The sequence below is a fragment of the Strix aluco genome, chromosome Z (genome assembly GCF_031877795.1).
Source record: "Strix aluco isolate bStrAlu1 chromosome Z, bStrAlu1.hap1, whole genome shotgun sequence".
Classification (NCBI taxonomy): domain Eukaryota; kingdom Metazoa; phylum Chordata; class Aves; order Strigiformes; family Strigidae; genus Strix; species Strix aluco.
In genome coordinates this window covers 51,907,242-51,929,571 of record NC_133971.1, presented here as the reverse complement: position 1 = coordinate 51,929,571, position 22,330 = coordinate 51,907,242, and the positions used below count along the sequence as shown (strand labels likewise).

The window sequence follows — 22,330 nt, the reverse complement described above, 5'->3', positions numbered from 1 at the left end:
CCCTTTACGAGGAAGATCAAAGCTCAAAGTCACCCATTTGCAAAAATTTATACAAAGCCCTTCTTGGCTGGAGTTGCTCAAAGTCTAAAGATAATCAGACCACTGAGGCATGGTGACTTATAAATCAAAGCAAAGAGCCAGCAGATTGAGGTGAAGGAGGTAGGTCACCAAATACAATACAACATAACTTTTGGTCTGAAAACAAACACTTTGGGATTAGGAAAGCAAGATGAGTTGCAGTTACCTTGTGTGGCTGTTGGATGACAGGCTTTCCCAGGGCTGCACGCTACAGCCAGTGATTGCATAGGCTCCCCCACAGCTTCCATCTAGTTTCATCAGCAAGGCTTTTGCTGCATTCTCAGCTGTCTTCCTGCAGTCATGAGCTCTCTTAAGCATCTGAGTGATGTTTTCATCACCTGTCTGGTCCCCTAGTTTTCAAGCAAACAATCTGTTTTAGAGCTCTGAAGAGGGTGACAGAAATTAATGCAAGAGTAGAGGTGCTTCTGCACACTCTCAGTTTATACCAAGACGATGACAATAAATTACCAATCTGTAATGTAAAAGTGACTTCACTTCTGTGTGAGCATCAGTGGCAACTGGGCTACTGGCCTGAATGCATCTCCCTCCCAGCCAGGTAGTTGTTGCTTTGGGTACCTGTCTTAAGTGATGCTTTATCTTAGCTAGCTTGTCTGTAAGGGTGTGCATTGTACATTAGGTTAGGATGCTCAAATTAATAATACACTGGAAAAGCCTCAGCCTGAATTACAACTTTTACTCCAATCAATCCAGCGCTGTTTCACTGTGTGGTCATTTTCAGTGCTTCTTCTCACAAGCATCTTTATCTCAAGCCTAATCGCTTGCCAGAACACCATCTTATGGGTTACCTTTCAAGCTAGAAGAATTGCCTTTCAGAGTTTACCGTCATGAATACTAAACCAAAAGAAAACTAGCACTGATGTTTATTAATTTGCTATAATTTTTAATGGTTATGCAACATCTATGGAGCCAGTAAACCACCCCTTCAGCAGAGGCAGGACAAAAACCACCACTGTCACTATTCCTATAGTCCTAACTCCAGCTGGAGTAAAGACATTAAAGCAAGGCACATTGGTGGCCACACTGAAAGTCTGAACAAAACTACAGTATATTCATACTTTACCAAATACAGTTCAAACATGTCAAGAGAGTATAAAAACCTCCCAGTTTGCTCTATGTCAGATTTTAATTTCATCCTTATTCAGGTCACATACCAATTACCCATACTTCGCACTGGTTAAGTAAAGTGCATGCACTAGAAATAACATTAATGTGGAAGAAAAGAAGGGAGAATGTTAAGAGAAGCTGGATATGCTCAGCTCCAAGTTACGCAGAAGCAACTCCCATGAATCTTCCACTCACAGATGTTGATATAAAACTCAATTGATCTTCAAACCAAAAATCTGCTATTTCATCTGTATCTTTTCATCAATTTCATGGTGAAGTAAAAGTACATAAACCAAACACAACTTCCGTCAAGCTGTGTTATGTAATGGGAAATTGGCACTTTTTCTATCACATGGCTGTAACTGGTAATACTGTAAGAGCTGTAGACAGACACCTATACAAAAACTATACTACACTCTCATAAAATGCATGTGAGATGAAACCCAAGGTATTTCTCCCTTCTAACATTTCTTTCTGCGACCCATGTGTACAGAAAATCCAAGACTAAATTCACTTTTGCTGGCCACTGATCTCTGCCAGCAGGGAAAGCTCCCTAGCACACTATGGAAAAGAATGACCAGAGTCTGGAAGAAAGGTGGATGAAAATCTCGGACATTCACTCTAACATTCAGTGTATGGCACACACTGCACAGGCCAAGACAGGGCCTGCTTCTAGCACTGGGAGAGATGGGTAAGAGGCATGGTTAACAGCACAGCAACTGTGGGCTGACTGCATATGGTCATCTCAAACAGAAGGCTGACCATGTCAGTCCTGTGGCTCTAAAGCCAGATGGTCACTCTGTCTCTAAAAGCTTTCCATTTACATTTCAGTGATTCCTGAGAAACTAATGCTGTAATACTGTCTCAATCAGGCAGTTACTATACCTCAGCACAGCATGAAGAGCTATTCACAGAATCATCAAGGTTGGAAAAGACCTTGAAGATCATCTAGTCCAACCATTAACCCAACACTGACAGTTCCCAACTACACCATATCCCTCAGCGCTATGTCAGCTCAACTCTTAAACACCTCCAGGGATGGGGACTCCACCACTGCCCTGGGCAGCCCATTCCAACGCCTAACAACCTGTTCTGTAAAGAAATACTTCCTAATATCCAGTCTAAACCTTCCCTGGCACAACTTGAGGCCATTACCTCTTGTCCTATTGCTTGTTACTTGGTTCAAGAGACTCATCCCCAGTTCTCTGCAACCTCCTTTCAGGTAGCTGTAGAGGGCGATGAGGTCTCCCCTCAGCCTCCTCTTCTCCAGACTAAACAACCCCAGTTCCCTCAGCCGCTCCTCGTACGACATGTGCTCCAGACCCTTCACCAGCTTCGGTGCCCTTCTCTGGACACACTTGAGTAATTCAATGTCCTTTTTGTGGTGAGGGGCCCAGAACTGAACACAGTAATCGAGGTGCGGCCTCACCAGTGCCGAGTACAGGGGCAAGATCCCTTCCCTGTCCCTGCTGGCCATGCTATTTCTGATACAAGCCAGGATACCACCAGCTGCCTTCCCTCTCTGAAGGTTTCCTCTCTTTCTACTTGAACATTACTACAGCTACCTTCTATCAGTAAAAGGAATGGGACTATAGAACCCAGGTTCATGTTCATTGTATAAACACCTGTATCAGAAAAGCGGAGCCAGCATCAATGTCAAGCTCCAAACACTTCTGAACTGTACGTATGACAGTGGCTTATTCCATTACTTAGCGAGAAAGTATATTAAAAAACACCACCCCCTAGCCACAAGATTAACTATACACAAAATAAGAAAAACCCAGAACATATAGGCTAATATCCCTGACAACACAGTAAAATTTAAGATGAAATATTTTAAAGTTTCAGAGCAAAGGTAAAATGTGGGGTGAAAAACTAAAGCCATTTTTGGTTTTTTTCTTGGTGACTACTCAATGCTACCTTTGTATTGTCTTAATCCAAGATTTTAAAGACTACACTCAACTTCTAGAAAGTTCAATGTTGCTGGTTCAAACTAAATTTATACTTGCAGTCACCACAGCTGTATGGCCTTAATTCACATATCTTCATGAGTATTGTGTAATAATTCCACTCTGTACAGTTGCATGCCTGTAACTGCCTCACCACTGCCAGAACAGACATCCCCTTGTAAAAAGTACATGGAGGTTAATTTAAATTGCTGGTGAATTTTATGATTTAATTCCAGTTTCTCTTTCTCTTGTTTCCTATTTTTTGGGTGTGTAAAATGATTTAATTAGTTAAAAACATGAAGATACTGGAGAGCATTCTTAAGTGATGGGTCATGAGATGATTCACTGTTACAACTAACTCTAATGCTAACTGACTTGCAAAGAAAAAAAAAAAGTGATTCATTGACATCTTACCAACAGAACCAACACCTGCAGCTCTGAACTGCCCAAGAATGAGGCTCTGCTCACTTTCTGCCAGTGCCAACAGCAGCTCATATGCTTCTATACACTGTTCACTGAAAGAGAAAACAAACCCAGAAAACAAAAATCACACAAAATATATCTGCAGTTTAGAGGGGAAGAATACCTGCAACAGCAACAACAAAAAAAAGAGGTAGCTGATGAACAGCATGATTCCCTATTGCTTGTCTAGCAGCAGGATACTAAATGACATAACACACATAAGCTTCTATCACAAGCATTCAACAGTCTCTCCTTCCTTATGATGGTGCCAGGTTGGCCTCAAGTAATGTAAAAAGTTAAAACAGAAGAGAATGACCTGATGTGAAGTGAGCTCCAGAAGCGTGTTTGAAACAGTTAACATCATGAATGGTGGTCAACACGATCCCTCTGAGAAACCCTTTTTCTGGCCTTCTTACTATACGAAATACAGTATTCTATACTCTACTATATAACTATACTATCATAGTAAGAAGGAAAGACAAGAAAAATACTTCTTGCTCTGTCCTGGCTGTATGATTTTCCTCCTTAAAACTTAACAGCTTCTAAGTACAGTTGTGAGTCACTCATTCCATTCTAATGTTTTTGAAAACATATACATTAATGTACCTATTTGCAATTTACATTTCCTTGTAATTTGATCAAGGCTATTAGTAAGAGAATACATTCTTTAAAAGGCACACAATTTGTCTTAAGACCAGAACTGCCTGTTCCAAATTAGTTGCAGCTCAAGTAGTTAAATGACACGATCTTTTTACGTATAGTTTAAAGCAATTTTAGATACTTGTAACCACATACCAATTAATCCACAATTCCAACTGATGTAATATAAAGTCACTCTGAATTATGTGGAGTACAATATCACTCTTTGGTCCACTGGTCTTATGAAAAGTGCCAGCCTAATACAGAGAACCTGTATCTTAAGATCAGATACAGCAGAGACAGTTCGAGCCTACACACAACCCCTAATTCAAATGTTAACTGAGTATTTAAAAATTAGCAGATAAAGCCGTATCTTTCTCTTAGATCGAGTTCACTACTGCTGGTGAATTAGTGTTGAAATATACTTTTATCAGTAACTTCTGTTCCGTAGTTTGTCAAGTAGTTTAACCAAAGGGGCATTTTTTCAGGGAGGAAACAGAAAGAAACAGTATTACTATAGCACACCAACAATGTCACTCTCAAAGACTTCTACCAAGTCTCCTCACTCCCTCTTTTTCTGGCTGAGACACCCTCTGTGTAGTTACATACCTGTACTGCAGTGCAAGCCTAAGGGCTGTGGCATTGGACTCGTACTTCCCAACAAGCATGCTCATCCTCTCAGCATTGCTCTTGCACTCTTCCAGTGTTATTGTCAGCAAGTCATTCTGGGATTTCAAGTGCTCGATACGGCTGTAGAAAAGGAAGTAATTTGCAACCTTCAAGCTTAGTTTGCAGACACTGTCCTGAAAACTCTAGAACAATCATAATCTAAAAAACACAAATGCCATTTGATCTACACAAGACTTTTAATGAAGATGGCAAAATCTACCAGTTCTGTGTCCCCTATCAAGAGTCAAGAAGATAGTAATTTGTCTCAGGACAGAGTCTTCTTCTCCTCTCCTTTCCATAAAATGTAATCATAACCCTGTGCAACAGCAGCAAGCAGGAAGCTGTACTCCTATTCTGTAGCCACAAGACTGCATAGGACAGCTTTGTATTAATGTTTTGCTTAAATTTTCTGCCTCCATTCCTCACTTCCTGCTGCCACATTTGCTTCTTGTTTTAAGTGGCATGTTCATTAGTGTGTGTGGGTGTGTGTAGGGATCATGCAGCTGCATAAATGTCTTTTGTCTTTGGAACATCCAGAATAACTGTTTCACTTGAAGTAATATTTTGGTTGTGATTAGAGACGTAACCCCCAAAATAAAAAGCTTCAATGAGGCAATGAAATGTCCAAAAGTTCTGGCAATAGTCAAACAGAAGGTCGTATCAGTTCTCAATGAGCTTAACTCTGAACCTGAAAATGAGGCTTCAGAGTATCAGTATTAGTTGTGCGTTCTCACTGCTGATACCTGCACTACACATCGAAGTACTACGCCTAGTTGTAATAGTTGGACATACACTGAAAACAGACAGGCAAACAATTTCAAAATTTGGACAGGTACCTAAAGAAGAAATCAGTGCCATCCAGAACTCTAAAATCACTGACTTCTTAACAAGCACAAGAAGGAGAAGGGCTAGTATACTATTTATTCAGCTACCAGCACAACGCTCTGACTTTCCTAGCTGCTAGAACTCTCAGATGCTTCACCTCCTGTATCTTCTTTGACACCTCCTATAAGGATACATGTTGTCAAAGCATAATTGCGCAGCACACAGAACAAAGAAAAAATAAGTAAGAAAAAAGAAGGATCACATTTCGCAGCACTACAAAAACACGAGCTACAAAAAAGAGATATTGTACTGATCAGACTAAATTTGAGACAGCCATGGGGAGGAGAAAACTTGGAAGGAAACATGCTGAGACATGATTCTCACATTCCTGATCCGCAGTTTTGATTTTATGTGCCAAAAATGACATGAAGCATTGGTTTTGACAGAGCTTATTGAAGGATAACACCAGCAGTATTTTAACTGCAACCAGAAAGCTGCCATCTTTCTTCTGCAGACAGAAGTCTATTTACTGATATATACGCCACACCACCATGTATCAGCACATTCAGTGATACAGCTAATGCTTAATTCTTTTTCAGGACAAAACAAAGCAAGATAATTTGAGAATGATGGAGAATAAGTTATGGGAATCCTTATTTCTAGAAGTGATGTGTCTTATAAAAAAAATGCCATGTCTACCTAGCCAGCCATAGAGCAGGTCGCTCTACCGTGCAAAACTGTCACAGATGAAGGTGCCATGCTGATCTAATAATGCATGACCAAACTGTCACACTAATGGAAAGAATCCTTAGCATACGATTCAATCTCTCCTCATCAACTACATTCAGTGTTTATCTGCAGCTGCCACACTTGAGCTGTGACTGAACTATGAAATGTTCAAAAAGGATAAAAAAGTAGTAACTTTAACAAAAGTAGTAGCAGACAATACATTTGATCATATCTAGATTTCCACCTTACCTATTTAATCTCTCTGTCTCCACTTCAAACTCTCGGATTTTACTTTCAGAGATAGCAGATCCATGTGAATAAAGAGTCTGGAAGATTTCCTGGATGTTTGAGCAGTCTTGTAGGGAATGTGCCAAATGTTCAGCCACAGTACTAGACACCTGCATAGGGCAGTTAATAGTTCATTGTGAATAGATAACCACTGTATTCCTCCCACCAGCAGTGTGCACTGAGAACTGCATTTGCTTGCACTCACTTCAAGGCATTCATTATTCAGTTTTTCCTGTGAATTTTACATTGAATAGAACATTTACAAGTTTCCACTTTAAGAAGCTATTTTGATTTAAGATTCTACTAACCAAAGGGTGAAGCCCCCTATTTCATCATACATTTAAAAAGCCCAATATGCAAGTTATTTACTTTCTTGAAAGCTTAACAAAACATCAGAGCTAAGTTCTTCAGTGAAACAAATATTAACACACAGTAACAACACTGGAATGGATTTACACGGGCATTACAAAGCAGAAGCCAGTCCTCTGTTGATTGGAAGCTGTGAAAAGCAACTGAACAGTCTTTTTTTGAAGAATAATTGTTTTGGAGGAATTGACTCCAAAATTATGCTCTTGAAGTCACTCAGAGAATGATTTCTAGCCACCAGTTATTAGAAAATGACCTCTTAATACTGGGTGAAATATTTGCTGTTGAAATATTTTTCTTAAAATAACTTTTGAAGTATTTTCATTTTAGTAAGAAACCAATGCTGCTTTTAATGAAACATGCATCATCTCCAGAAGGTACCATGCATGCACATTAATATTAGTCCTTACCCCTATGCTGCTGATTTCTGATCCTAAGACAGGTCTATCAGATGATGAAGACTCTGATCTTGTCTTTGACAGCTTCACTCTTTCAGCAATCTGTAAGTCAAAATGCTGCACAGGTTACACAGGAACCCACACTCCATAAAGATTACACAAAATGCATTTGTTCATTAGGCCACAAACTTGCAAAAGCTTGCAAACGTAAACTACTGTAAAACTGACACCTGTGCTGTAACTGAGAAATTACAATCATTAGCACTTAATTCCTTTCTGCAGCTCAAGTTCACGGACCTGCTTAGGACCCCAGAGAACCTCTGGGGAGTCTAGGTATCTCCCAGTTAATCACATGCTTGCACAGCAGCTGTGCAAAATGAAGCCTGCTTCTCCCCGATAACGAGAAGAGTCGCTGCAACACAAAATAGCTCACCTTGGCTATGGGAATGTCATTGCTACTGCTGCTTGTGCTCAGCTCTCCCGTGCTGGGGTTAATAGGTCGATTGGCAGAAGTAAGACGACTTGGGCTGGATGGGCCTGTTGCCTGCACGCTTTGCAAACGTGTCTGCAGTTCCCGAACCTACAATAAAACATAATGTTCTATTTTTTCCACTTTTATGGTTTAAATAGTTTGGAGATTTTCTCACTGTCTAGCCAAGCCTAATTGCTTCTGGCTTGAGCAAGAAGTTGTATTTTGTCCTGTGGTGCCTATGAAGTTTTCATGTGTGGATCACATGAATGGAGGTTGTTTTAAAATTCCATTGTTGTCAGTTTTTAAAACTATTTCAATGTGGAAATATGGACATGTATTATCGTAAAGTACTTACCCAAAGTTTCAGCTTGTTTTATATAACCCCTTCAGTGCAGCTGTACTATATGTATAGAAATTATTCTCTCTGGGGTGAAGCTAATGCTCCAGTCTAAGATTATGATGACTAAACAAATCAAATGAAGATCCTGCTGTTAATGGAAAGCTCCAGTGTTGAAAAAACTCTCAATATAAATATATCACAGGATAACTTTGTCATACTTAAAGAAATTCTGACATTAATCATGCTTTCAAAACTGAAGTTAAGTTACTATATAGTGAGTAATGTACAGACAAGGAAATACCAGCAAACTACCCAACCAACAGTCTGCAGAAGCCCTCTGTATAATACACACTGCAAACACGGCACAGTCCTTATAACACATCAGATACTTGTAGAACTGATGTCAAAAGATTTTCAGGACTAAAGGGTAAAAAAAAAAAAAAAAGTAGTCTGTAGGAGCTAAACTATAGCTAAAGACAGTAGTGTTTACCTTGGAGTAATTCTTAACAAAGAATAAATGGTCTGCTTAACACAACAATTATGCCACAAGGTAAAGTGACAGAGCTCATTTTCCCCAGAGAATCTCAAGTAAAGCGTGTGAGATGAGGGAAGGGGTAGGAAACCATCTGAAAAAGAAATTTCCTCGAATATAGAGTGTTTAACGTTCAAGTTTCTATGCCAATTTTGTTGGAACTGTCCATCTGCATAATACAAATGGCGAAATTTTACCAACAGTCCAGTCAAACAAAAGTTCAGTCCATTTGATATGCCGATGTAGCAAGAAATGCAACTTTGATTGCTATTCTCTAAAGCAAGGTGGGATTTTATACTAAACAGAATACATTTACACAAAGCAAAGTATTACATATTACACATTAAGCAAGCTGAAATACCTTAGTCAAAAAATATCCAATTAAAGTTGCATTAAAGTTTAGGCTTTCTTCAGATACAGGCTCACCAAGTGCATGGTCAGTGCTTTAGCAATCTCTGCTTGAAGAAGGGGCAGTCAGCATGTTCTCTGAACAGCATATACAGATCACTTCATCCTACTGCACTGAGGAAAGAGTTCAAGCTGAAACTCTCTCCAGTCACAAAAGCAATATCCTATGCCTACTACGATCCCCTACAATCTGCTTCTACTTCCCTGAAGAGTACCCCTGCCTCTCCCTCAGTCATATGCAAACTGAAGTTCAGGTTGCCTGAGGCCTTACTGTCAAAATAACAGAATTTTCAGGTACATGCATATTACCAAAGAAGAAAAAAAAAGTGGTTTACGTAACAGAGCAGAACAATTGCATGTTACTAATAAAAAGCTGTAGGTGGCAACAATAAGAGCACATAAAGGCTAACTGCACTTATAATTTCCCTGTTCAGTTGTGGAGGAGTGCTACACCTTAAACAAAATTAATCCAAATGACTGCATCGGTGTCTCTGTGGAAAAAAATAAAAAAAGATAAAAGTACACAAAAACTCAAATCAAATCCCCAATGTTTAAAGTAACTTGCTGAAGAATGGATATGGGTGCTTTCTCCAGAATTATACACCTTAACTGTAATTACATTATGAAGTTAACTGAGCAGAGTGTATAAAGTGCACATTCATAGCATGTATCTTCTACATACTTGCAGCTGAGGCCTCCTTTGTTCATATAGACATATATAATTTCAACATGGGTACAGCTGCACTAATGCAAACCTTAAGGACAGAAGTGCTCTACTGATGCAAACCAATCATTTCAGCTTGTTGATATGCATAAAACTGAAATACATGGTTATGTATGCATGTTTCTGCGTGCAGATGTGGAATACCAGTGCAGATAGGATTTCTGTGGCATTAACACTGGGGGGAAAAAAAAGGAACCCTGAAACTTCTTTACATCAAAATCACTTTTATTACTGTTTCTTTTAACCTGGGCTGTTCCAAACTAAATTTCCCAAAGTGCTTAAGTTACAGCATGGTTTAAAGGCAAATAATCAGGAAAACCACTGTGGATGTATTCTTCATAAAATCAAATCTCTGCCTCAATGTCTGACTTAAAAATTACTAAAATATTCACCTATGCCCAGAAGCTAGTCCTGGAAAATTTGAGTCCAAAGGCAAGTAACATTCTAAATTTAAGGGCAACCAGGAAACAGAATGTTAAAACTGCTTAAAATGCTAAGCATTTATTGACTCCAAAGTTTAAAACCACCTTATGGAAGGACAATATTATATAAAACTTTAATGCAGATAGGGTTTGTTCAGTCTATGTTTCATTACTAAGCAGCAACTATTGACCATGCTTACGAAGCCAATTATTCTTAAGGATCTGTAAAGCAACATTAGCAACAGAAAGAAAATGAACACAGCTAATACCATAGCCAGGCAAAGCTTTGCTCACAAAAGCATTTATAACAGACAACTCAGAGCACAGCACAGTTATCAATCTATGCAAGTCACTGCTTTAGTACTGTATCACAGAAGCAACCACAACTTAAAGAAACTGCCTGTTTATTCGTGCTTCTTAATGTATTTACTGATTCAGGCCTTCATTTGAGAAATTACATGCTGAATTAATTGCTATAAATAACTGCACTAACTTTAGCCATGCTGAGTACTGGATGCTAATTCTGAGTAGGATAACAGGGTAAGTTTGTCTGACCTGTAAAATCACTGGTACCACAATTCACACGTTCACCAAGCCAGAATCTCATGACTGGGCTGCCCACACACCAGACTGCCCAGAGACACCTCAGGTAACTATTTCTGGTCACCAAAACCTCCACTGTAAATAAAGCAGTATGCACTCCTCAGAAAGTACTTTTCCACACTAGTAGAAATTCTACAGGAAAAATAAAGGAAGACCAAAGAACAGGAATCAAGGAAAAAAAAGTTCAGAAGAGCCAGTTTCTTCTCTGGGTTGGTGAACGCATGAGTTATGAAAAGACTAGTTTAATAGGTATGATTAAAAATTATCTGTCCACCTTTGCTCAATACTTCTACCAGTCTTAAGAGTTGTTACCAGTGTAATACTAATTATTCTGAAGGTTACATTTATCAGTAGAATTAAGGTAATAGCAATACTGCACATGAGACACAATAAACACTTGGAAATGAGAGAGAGAGGAAGGACAGATCTTACAGGAAATGGATGACAAAATCGGCAAAATCTGATTGGGTAAAGACAAGTAAAGAAACAAAACAAAGTTCCACTGAAAGACAGGGATGTGTGGATTTGTTAGTTAGGAAGGAATAACAAGGAAGTATTTAAAGAAAGGTTTCTTCAGCCCTTGCATCCTACTAGTTTAAAGATGGAAACATCCAGAAGGATATAAAAATTGCCATGAAGTCCTAAAAGTCAAAATTGAGATCAAAAGTGGCTGACAGGCAGATCTAATTATATATATGATCAGAAAAAATAAAAAGGGAGGCGAGAACAGAGGAAAAAAGGAGAAATCCAGGGAAGTTGTCTGTGAAATCCACAATTAAAAAAAAGAAAGAGCAAAGATCTTCTAGACAGCTGGAGGAAGTCCAAAGAATTACAGAAGTAAAGAAGTGCTGGAACCTTGGCAAGACAAGGAGCATTAAGTAAGACACAAGGCAGCAGAGCCATTAGACTTCAGAGCAATGGGTAGCCTAGACTCCAAGATAAGTCAGCTGCAAACAGACATTGTGTGACATCTCAAGTGCAACAACTTGACAAGTTGTTAATATAAACTTAAATAACTGGAAATTTTATTTGCTGTTTCGCAGTATGAACCAGTTGTTTAGCTGCATTTTTAATGTATTCCTCTGAATCCTAAGCATTGGAGTAGGAAATAGGGAAAAATAATACATAATTCCTCATGGGTACCTTAAGAACTAAATAAAAAGACAACAAGGGTAGAAGAGAAAAGGGGCTGACACACTACAGTAATGTTGGATTTATGAAAGACTTCATAAGTGATTAACAAGCATCATGGACATGTTTGCAGAAATGCACAGAGGGTTACAGAAAATATTTCAGTGGAATATGCTTGTTAACTACGATCATTAATCTAAGAAACATGTTTTTATTCTTTGTATTTTACACATGCATGCTCACAACTACATGATTTGTTAACATATCCTACATAAAAAACCACAGCTACAAACTGCCTGTTTTTGTCACTGATTTTCACAATCAAAGCACACCTGCCGCTTTTGCTTCTAAGCCAGTTTCAGGTAAGGGGCATGCCTGTGATTCTTTTCTTTTTACCCTACTTGAGACCTGTTTCATCATGCTATATCTTGACTCCTTCAAGTAATAACAATTTTCCCCCAGCATTTTAATACTTCAATTTTTCTCCCCTGTTATACAGAGGAAGAAGATGAAGTACAACAAACCACAGGAAGTGAAAACACCTCTCCCACCTTCTAATTTATTCATGCGTATTACAAATCTGTGGAGGGGAAGATGGAAAATGAAAGACCAGTGTTGATAATTCAAGCTGCTCTGAGTGATGAGGGCCCTTACCAGCCTAAAGCACTCCTAACCTTTCAGTCAGGCCCACTGATGATTATTTTCAGTCCCTCTTAAATCATGAGCACCAGAGCTAACAAGGTTTGATTTCCTACAGGTTGTCCATTGTGGTTGGCTGAATATGGTAAAGAAGTCTTTCCTGGTATTTGTAAGGGCCATCCCCTCAATGAATACTCTGGAGTTGAATGTGCTTAGATCTGCGCTCATCAGTTCAATGGAAGCATTTACAGAATCTCTCTCCTCTGGAAAGATGTCTGCTTTCAAGAAATATGTAAGAACTTAACCGTCACTAGGAGTGCTACTCCTATGGCAGATCTGAAAATCAGTCTGCAGTTTGAACAATTTGAGGAACAAAGAAAGGGAACAACACACAGACACAACAAGCTACCAGAGAACAGGTATTCCACTAGGGTTTATACATACGGCTTTTTTAAGCAGCAGGAGAGACTACAGTGCGCTGGGCGATACAAATATGTTACCAAGGAAGCACTCCTCTGTTTTTGACACCTTTCAGATAAAAGACCCTCATGCAATACTCCATGTGGAAAGATTTGGGTGCTGCACCTCTATAGAGCATGCAAAGCAATGAAAACCAAGCACGTGGCAGGATGTGACATGGGAGGTGAAGGGTGGCTTGCCCTAAAAACTCCAAGCGCAACTGAAATGTTCTGATCCCGGCTAGCACATGACAGAAACAAACACAAGTGAGGGCAATAAGCCTATCTCAGGCTTTTTCTGACTTGATTTGCACACAAGCTTGGAAACAGAAGCAAAGCTCTAGTTCATTAACAGCTAGGAAAAGATACTGCTGCAATAAGCAAATACCATACAACTGTGGAGGTGGAGAATGGAAATAGCTTTGGCTGCTACCTCAGGTTTCTGGTGCACACCAAGAGACAAGGAGACAGAACAGTTCAAGGATCCCTTTAAGCTGTCCGAGCTGATGATAATCTCTAAAGGGCCATAACTTATCAGTGTTCTCTAGCAATTTGGAACAGTAACTTCTGATCCCAACACAAATGATATCAAAACACGGACAGCCGAGCAGCTTGTGCTAGCTTTGTGTCATCTGAGAACAGTGTGGCCTCAAGAATGTCTGCAAGGCCACAGATCTGATTCCTGCTGTGGTTCGCGTAGGTTTCAACGCCTTGCAAGAACAAGGTATTTCAGGAGAGCCCTCATGCTAAAATGAAGTTTCTTGGAGTGGGAGCAATCTGGGCAGCTAAACGGGTCATGCATTAAAATGGCACTTTTCTACTTCTCTGCAGGTTATGTTTTCATGAAGATCTTAAATCTAAGATAGCTAAAATATTAAGTCTGCTTTTGTCCTGGTCAGTCTGGTGAACTCAGCTGAGTTTGGAACAGGTACAGAATAATCCTCACAACTAGAAGCATTTGATTAACTGAACAAGTTGACATATGGCTTATGCAGACAACAGACTTAACAGACTTCCAGAGCTGGAACCGCCTTTTCGCTTTAGACTTTGTGTTGAAGAACAGCCTCGGGGAAGCCTGAACACTGCCCACACCCACTGCTTCTTATGCCGACTGGCTGCTTGGGACTGTGCTGAGGCACTACTCATCTGGCAACTTTCATGGGCAGTAACTAAAAAACCCACAACTTTTACTTTGCAGTCATGATGGAGTATATATGCTGCACCAGTGCTGCTCATCTGACTCCCCTGGTGGATACAAGGTATTTTGTGTAAGATTACCTTTTCTACTACTATTTAAGCCTGTTACTATATATAGCAGTTGCAAATAGTGCTGACCTGATTACAGCCTTATTCTCATGTAATAATAATATTAATCCCATGAACTGGTAAAGAAGTTCCCGAGCATCTTATCTGTATTACTGTATTGAGGATTATGGTCAGCTATGTGCAAGTAGTTTCTAAGGCACTGACTGGCCCAGACTTTAATAGATTCTGTTTTTAATATGGCAATATCATGCAGAGGTAAAACCTCTGCATTATGAAATTTGCTGCTACACTGCAGGCACCCTACAGAAATAAGTGATTACCTCATTTACTAATGACCCATGAGAAACAAACTCCATATGTATATTGTTTCTTAGCTACTGTTCTAGCTACTCCTAACTGAGCACAGTAAATACCTAATTAAATTAAATTAAATCTTCAACAAGCGTGAGAAAAATGTATTGAAAGCACTCTGCTTGATTACAGACATTGGTGTAAAGTAACAGGCCTACTGATCTGGTCAACTTCAAGCTTACCCGCTTCACCCAATTTAATTTCAAAGAACAATAACTAAATTTTAGTTGGATCGCCTTCCCCGCTCTCCAGGGTAATAATCTGAAGTGACTCTGGCTTCAGGTGGCATACAGAAAATATTTAACAGGTCAAAGAAAACATTAATTTTGTTGCAACTATGGACAGAACAGTACATTAAAAATGCAGATATGGTTTCCAGTGCAACAGTTGCATAGTGTTGCTGACAGGGTCATATGCCATAAACAAACTTTTCTGGTGGGGGCAATAAACGTGTTGTGCTGCAAGTTCAGGATGATATTAAAAACCATATTTCAATGAAGTCCTCTACAGTTGCAAACCAAATGAAAGTTACTGAAAAAAAACCCCTGCCAGCTGTGTCTAAATATAGAGGCTGCTTGATTTTGTTATGCCCTGTGCCAATCCAGCATTAACCCTTTGTCTACTGGGCAAGACATCTATCTGATCTGCCCAAGAAGAATTTCCTTAATTAAAGAAGAATTAACATTTAAACTGGCTTGCTCTAGACTCTACTGAGCAATTCAAGGCTTACCACCATCCACCCTCCCAGTCAGTGGTCTGAACACAATTCAGGTCAGTAATATCCCACTGCTGCTATCATCCAACAATTGCTCTAGCCACTTACATGAAACAAGCTGATGATCTCAATTCTGTTTCCACTAGAGATGCTTCCATAACAGAGACACATCAGTAACACATGCAGCACCCCTGCTAACAGTTCCAATAGACAGGCCAGCAACTACTAAATCAGCATGATTAACATGCTACTACTGCAGATCACAGCCCTGCCTATACTAAGGAAATTGTGAAATACTCAATTAGCACAGCCAGTACTTGTGTGGCTCCACAAATGTTTGGTTCACTGCAGATTCCAATATAGACTGATCAAGTCAAGCAGTACTCACATACACAGAACTAAACATTTTCCTCATCATCTAATCCAACCCTCTGCTACTGCTGTTAGCCAAACAAAACAACAGTTTTGTGCAGAGATGCTAAGGCTAGCTCTAGAATTGATGCAGCTGTATTAACTGGGCCAAATAAAAGTATGCTTTTTAGCTTTTCTTTGGATATAATCCTAATGTAATGATCCTGGTTTTAAGAGGTATCCCTGCATAGTCATACATTATACAAACATAACTTCAATATTTTAAAGCTCCATTTTGAAAGAAGTTAGTCAGTAGCCTTACTCCTTACTGTTTCTTCAGAACCTCAATCCTCTAGTCTGTTAAGACACCTCACAGTCTAATTTCTAGCTTAATATAGCCACAGGTGGTTTATATTAATCTGTTCTTGCTCCAGTTTTGTCCCTAAATTTGAAGGGCCATTAGCTCCTATTCTTATTTGCTTTCCCCAGCACTAGTAAAGAGACATCGAATTCAGATTTTGCTTTGCAAGCTTAACAGGACAATCTCTTCAAGTCACTTCTCCATTTATCTGACCATCTTCTAAATCTTTTTTTGCCAATTTAAACCGAACCTTTTCAAGGGTAAGAGGTAAGAACTACATATAACATTCCAGATCAGATCTCACCAGTCTTTATACAGCCTTTCCAATCTCTGCTGGAAATAACTGATCTGGTATATCCTACGACTGAATTTGCCACCATGCATCAACATCTCAGCCATGCCGATCCCTGAGAGTACAAACATCAATTCTTTCCCCTTTTGTGTTTTTAACTGAGAAGCTCCTGTCTGTCAGCATACATTCTTGTTACCAATCTCTTAAGCACCTTAACTTGCATTCCATACTTCTCAAATTTAAATATTTTTGTATTAATTCTATCCTCAATGCCATCTACTTTTTCTCCTCATTTGACATCCCAATATTGATCTGTATCATCTGTAGTGTCAACATCTGCATTTGTGCAAGCAAATTTCACAAGCACATGCTTCTATTCTCTGACTGCTTGATCCCTGCCCTGCCCCAATCCTGCAATAATTCACCAGGGGCATAAATGCTACTTCTGTAGTTCAAGGGGTAGTAATGACTCTTTTTTAAAAGGAGTGTCACTATAAAACCAGTCCAAAAACTTCAGGACTGAAAATGACTTACACTTATGTTATATAATAAAGCTAAATTTTACACAGAAAAAGTTGAAGTCATCTTGTGTATATGATAGCAGCTTACTATTCCTCCCTCATCACACATACCTTTTTATACTGTTAAGAGAGGCTAAAGAGTTTCACAAAGGTAATTGGTGGTTTGATATCTGAAGATCAGCAGCTTCATGCTAAAATGATACAGTCACTAAAGAACAATGTTGGTTTAGAAACACAGTATTTGCATAAAAGGTTGATCTGCTGCCAGTAGGTAGAGAGCAACACTTTCAATAGTTTTATCAAGATACAGTGGTCTAAATTGTCACTCAAATTGAAAACAAACTTGAAACTGCCTGTTTAAAAAACAAAATTATTTTGTATCTAGCCAAAACTCTGCAGATTTAACAGGGACAAAGTTAACACATTTTAAAAAGTAACAGAAATTCAGGTCACGTTTTCTTGGATCTTTCATCTTTTTTGTGAGCAAATTTCCAGGTTTCTTTTACTTTGGACTCCACACAAAGCAGAAGGCCTTTATTTGACCTTGAAGCATCTTAAAATGTACAGGGAAGTGGGACATGGCTCGGACTACTCATTTCTGAGAATTATTACCCACTGACAGGAGTCCTGCTCTTTTTATTTCCCCTTATCATAAACTGAATTCCCATCAAAACAAATAAATATTTGTTGTTTAGAGGGAAAAAATGCCTCACAGGAAAATTCACTAAATTAACATATGCTTTCTCTATAGACAAGCTAGATAAGCTTCCTTGGAGATGAGTATCAGGTTTTTTGTTAACACATGATTTCTAACATCAGGTTGTTGTACACCTCAGCTGTACATCTCACACTCTTTTTCAATTATGTTCAGTTTTGTCCTAGTTCTGTAATTTGTATAGCTCAGCTTTAAAAATAAAAAGCCCTACAGACAGTACAGGAAGTGAGATTAAAGAGAAGTCTCTTCTGGTGACAAAATTATACAGGCTAGGAGGAACAAGAAACATCATCTATGCAGCAGCCTTACCCTTCTACGCAGTCTGTCCCTTTCTTCACGAATAGCATTCATGGTAGCCTTGGTCCTGTTCAGCTCCTCCTCTTTGCTACATAGCATGGCTGTGAGGCTCTCATTCTCTTCCCGCAAGCCAGCTAGCTCCTTTTCCCATCGAGATCTCTCTTCAGATAGATTTGGATAAAGATCACGTCCCAGTACACCCTCAATCTCTTCTACAGTCTGCAAAAATACAGTCATCAAAAAACAGAAAGAAGGAGAAAAAGATGACTGAACAAGACTAATGGTCACAGGACAGAAGAGTGTAACAGGTAACTCTATATACTTATATGCACACACCCAGCCCCACAACACCAATCATCATCATCAATACCAACCAATATCAAAGTAGTATCAAAAAAACCCACCCCAAACAAAAATTATTGCTTATTTTGTTTGATAGTTTGTCCATTTTATCAAAGTATTTCATACTGACCAACACCAAAGCAAACGGATGTTTTATATGCAGATAAAACATACGTCACCATGAGTGACAGCAATCCCAGCAGTTTAATCTCAGAACAATTTAAAACAAATTAATGACTTCTTGTTATGGGTGAGCATTATGCTCGTTGTTTCCCTGCCTGAGTAACAGGCAGAAAGTAGCAGCCTGTGAATCTGCATGGCATGGGACCTTTCTTAGTTCTAGACCAACTCCACAAAAGGCCAAGAGTGGGACAGTAAAAAACCAGGACTCTTCTCTCTCATACCCCTGAGCAAGTTCTTTCCTAGACAGGATAAAGAGATAAAAGAAAGAAAATTGGCCTTGGCTAGGCTTACATTATACCAAAAGATGTTACAGCCTTTCTTAGGCTGGGTTTCTCTGGGATGTATAAAGCCATTCAGCATTTCCTGCCCCATCCCCTTGCTCAGAACTGTGCCTTGCAGGCACCATTCAGCATGAATGATGCCTGCAGCAGCATTCAGCAGCTTCCAGTGGGTGAAACTAAACTACACACACACACACCACTAGAAGGGAATTTCTGCCATGCCTGAGCTTACTGTCAGACTGGTCATTCAACATGCTGAAACACAGCATAACACTCAATGTGTCAGGTAACTACATGCAGCTCTGATTCTACTACACAGCGTATGCTGTGACTGTGTTAAATTTTTTCATTTATGGAAGACCTCTGCAGCAAGCAAAAACCCTCCAAATATTGCTTATATAAGCTTTTGAATCTCTCTAAAAGCAGTCTGCATAAAAAAGGAAAATAAATGCATAAAAGGCAAAAAAAAGGAAAATAAATAAATATATGATGTAACTAGCAACCTACAAAGTTTAATTTCATTGGATAATCCAAGAACAAATTATAGCTAAAGCCTATACTTTAATGTGGAAGATAAACAGCTCATGTACCAAGGTTAAAAACAGTATACTTAGTTGTTTTATTCAGAAGGACTTAATTTTTTTACATAACAAGTTACTAACTGAAGTTTATGTCCTTAATTTGGGAGGAACTAAAAGAACGAACTACAGTAGAGCTAAAAACGATAAACCAAGTTGAAAATACAACTCTGCCTTTTTTCTGCAAGAAATCTTCCCGGTGTTTTCAGCACTGTCTGACACTAAGGTACCAGTGAAATGTTATTATTTGTTCATTATAATGAAAAGTTGGTTATTTATTGTTATCAATACATTAATATTCTTTAATTACATTAAAGAATAAATCTTGGCTAGAGCAAGATTCCTTAGCGAGGAGGAAAGACACTCACGCAAAAGGAAAAAACCTATTTAATAACCAGTTCAAGATGCCTCTAAGGAAGGAGAGACAAAACTTTTGCAATCAGGTTCAGTTTATCCTTTTATATCATATTTCATATCTCTCTTCCACAAAACTGCAATACATGTAGAGACATAAATATAAAACTCCATTGACAAAGTATCTACACTACAATTCTACTTACATATTTGGTAGTAAGCTTGAATAACTTTTCTAAAAGAGCAATGCCTTGCAACATCCCTGTAATCTGGAAGAAGCCCCAGCTCTCCCTTACATTAGTTTCACCTGGACCCGTAGGTCTCAAACTATGACATGGTAAGTTATTTCAACACAACATGAGGATGAGTTCAAATGCTGAATAAGCACAGGGCGGCTAATCTTAGAATGTGAAGAAAAGCTCTGTAATGGCAGGAGCATTCTCTCTTGATGATGCCAGCTTTATTCTAAACAGTGCCTCTTTGCTGTCTTCTCTCCCTTCTTCCCCCAAAACTCCTCTCATCTTTCCCCTGCAGCTTCCTCACCCCTCTAATGCCAAGTTCTGTGCTGCCGCCTTCCTTTATATTCTCCATGCTCCTAGTGTTGCTCTTCCAACCCCTCCCTTTCTCAAGTCTCCTCTCCTCCTCAGAGCACTACTGGGGGTGATAAACCTGGAACAACACTGAAAGAGGAAGGACTGTCATGAGAAAGCAGCAGCAGTGGCTCAACACCACGGAGGTATCTTCAGACAGAGAGGCTGCTGCTGTTTCTCCAGACTCCATTGCTACCATCTGCCCACACAAATGCAAAATTCAGGCAGTGACAGCATCAGCATGGGTCTGACAGTCATACTAAGGGCTGCCCTACAGTCCTTAACAGAGCTGAGGGACCTTTCTGCTTGCTTCTATGCTCTTCATTTTGATGTGATTGATACCCTTTTGCTGACTAACCTATTATCACAATTCTTCGGTTTGATGACCAACATGCTACCATCCTCCATGGTAAACAAAATATAAATATTGTACATGGATATATCTATGTAAACTACCAAGTCATTTATTTTTCTTCAAAGCAGTACTACAGAGCAGTTTTATCTGGCATGCTGCTGCACAGCAGATAAACTCAGGTATAATTTCATGGATTATAGGATTGAATTACAATGTCATGTTCCAAGCACAGGGCTGGATGTCATATCATGGTAATCTCAGTCTTGTCTCTGACACTGCCATCACTACTTTCTGCTTTAGTCTCCTTACAAGAGGTGTTGTGTTACAGACATGGTATCAGATGAAATCAGCAAATATCAGGTTTAAAAGAAGCAAAAAGCAGCACTTTTTCACAAGGCATAACTCAATGGTATAATTGATTCCTATCAGAATTTATGGAGGCCAAAAAATTAGACGAGTTAAAAACACATTATATACAAACATGGAAGAAAATTCCACTCAGTGCTATTAAGCATCATCTCTGGCTCAAGAAGTTCCTAAACCCACCTTGCTGGAAGCATCTTTGAAGGAAGAAGAAGGAGGACATACCGTGCATGTCCTTTTTGATGCGGTCTTTCCACTGGCATCTGTGGCAGTGGACTAGGCAGACAGACTTTTGGTTCAACCCAGTGCAGCTGTTCTCATGTTCTAAATGGTTCCTGTATCTTTTTTTAATTAGTAGAATTTTAGCAGTAGGTATCTGCTACTGATAGTCATTGACTCTTCAAAATATGCAAAGCATTAACCAGCCTACTCTGTGGAAATTTTCTTAAACAAAGGACAGTTTTGTAACTGTTCAGACAATCTGATAAATCTCATTTCAAGGTCTTTTCATTCTTTGCGGGTCAGAAACAACTGAACTAGCCAGGGGCACATGATTTGTGTAAAAGAAGGAAAAAAAAATAATTACTAGAAACAGCATTACAAGAAACCCAGTGAAATTTAACCATCAAAGCAGAAGCATTCAAAACATTTAAATGTTTAGACCCATTAGTCTATGGGTGAAGAAAAATCCAACAGTCAAAGCAAAAGACAGTCAGAATATTTCAGCTTTCCGTTCATGATTCCACCTGTTTTAAATCTCTCAGTTCTCTGTCTGAGGAAGCAGGAAAGGAGAAATGACCTGCAGCCATGGGTGGAATTGTGGAGAGAGGCTCTATGTGTAGGTTTTGCTATATTAAACACATTGGTGACACACTTCCCTAGCACATAATCGGAGCATGTCAAGAGAGATTCCTATCTTCCTGAAAGGTTAATAACCTTAGCATGCTATCACTTGCCAAACACAAACAATCCCAGGCTTTACATCACAAGCAGTGGGGAGAAGTCTTCTCCAAAAATGACTATGCATGCAGAGATCACATGAAAATAAAAGGTCTGCGTTTTGGACCAGGAATAAGTTGGTGACAAGTTACTTACCATTATAAAAGTCTGACTGTAGTTAATTTGCATCCACAGTAAATACCAGGGTTAAAATAAAAA

At 39.1% G+C, this 22,330-nt stretch overlaps 1 protein-coding gene across 4 annotated transcripts in view; it reads right to left on the bottom strand.

Annotated features, from left to right (window-relative positions):
- The window catches only part of MCC (MCC regulator of WNT signaling pathway), a 217,678-nt gene that overhangs the window by 31,109 nt on the left and 164,239 nt on the right, over positions 1 to 22,330 (bottom strand). For all 4 annotated transcript variants that reach the window (XM_074813511.1, XM_074813512.1, XM_074813513.1 and 1 more), the window contains 7 exons: positions 18,139 to 18,345; positions 7,962 to 8,108; positions 7,541 to 7,630; positions 6,726 to 6,874; positions 4,863 to 5,003; positions 3,567 to 3,667; positions 245 to 428 (listed from right to left, as the gene is read on the bottom strand). In XM_074813511.1, coding sequence (XP_074669612.1) covers positions 245 to 428; positions 3,567 to 3,667; positions 4,863 to 5,003; positions 6,726 to 6,874; positions 7,541 to 7,630; positions 7,962 to 8,108; positions 18,139 to 18,345 — 1,019 coding nt within the window. The remainder of the gene's footprint in view (positions 1 to 244; positions 429 to 3,566; positions 3,668 to 4,862; positions 5,004 to 6,725; positions 6,875 to 7,540; positions 7,631 to 7,961; positions 8,109 to 18,138; positions 18,346 to 22,330) is intronic.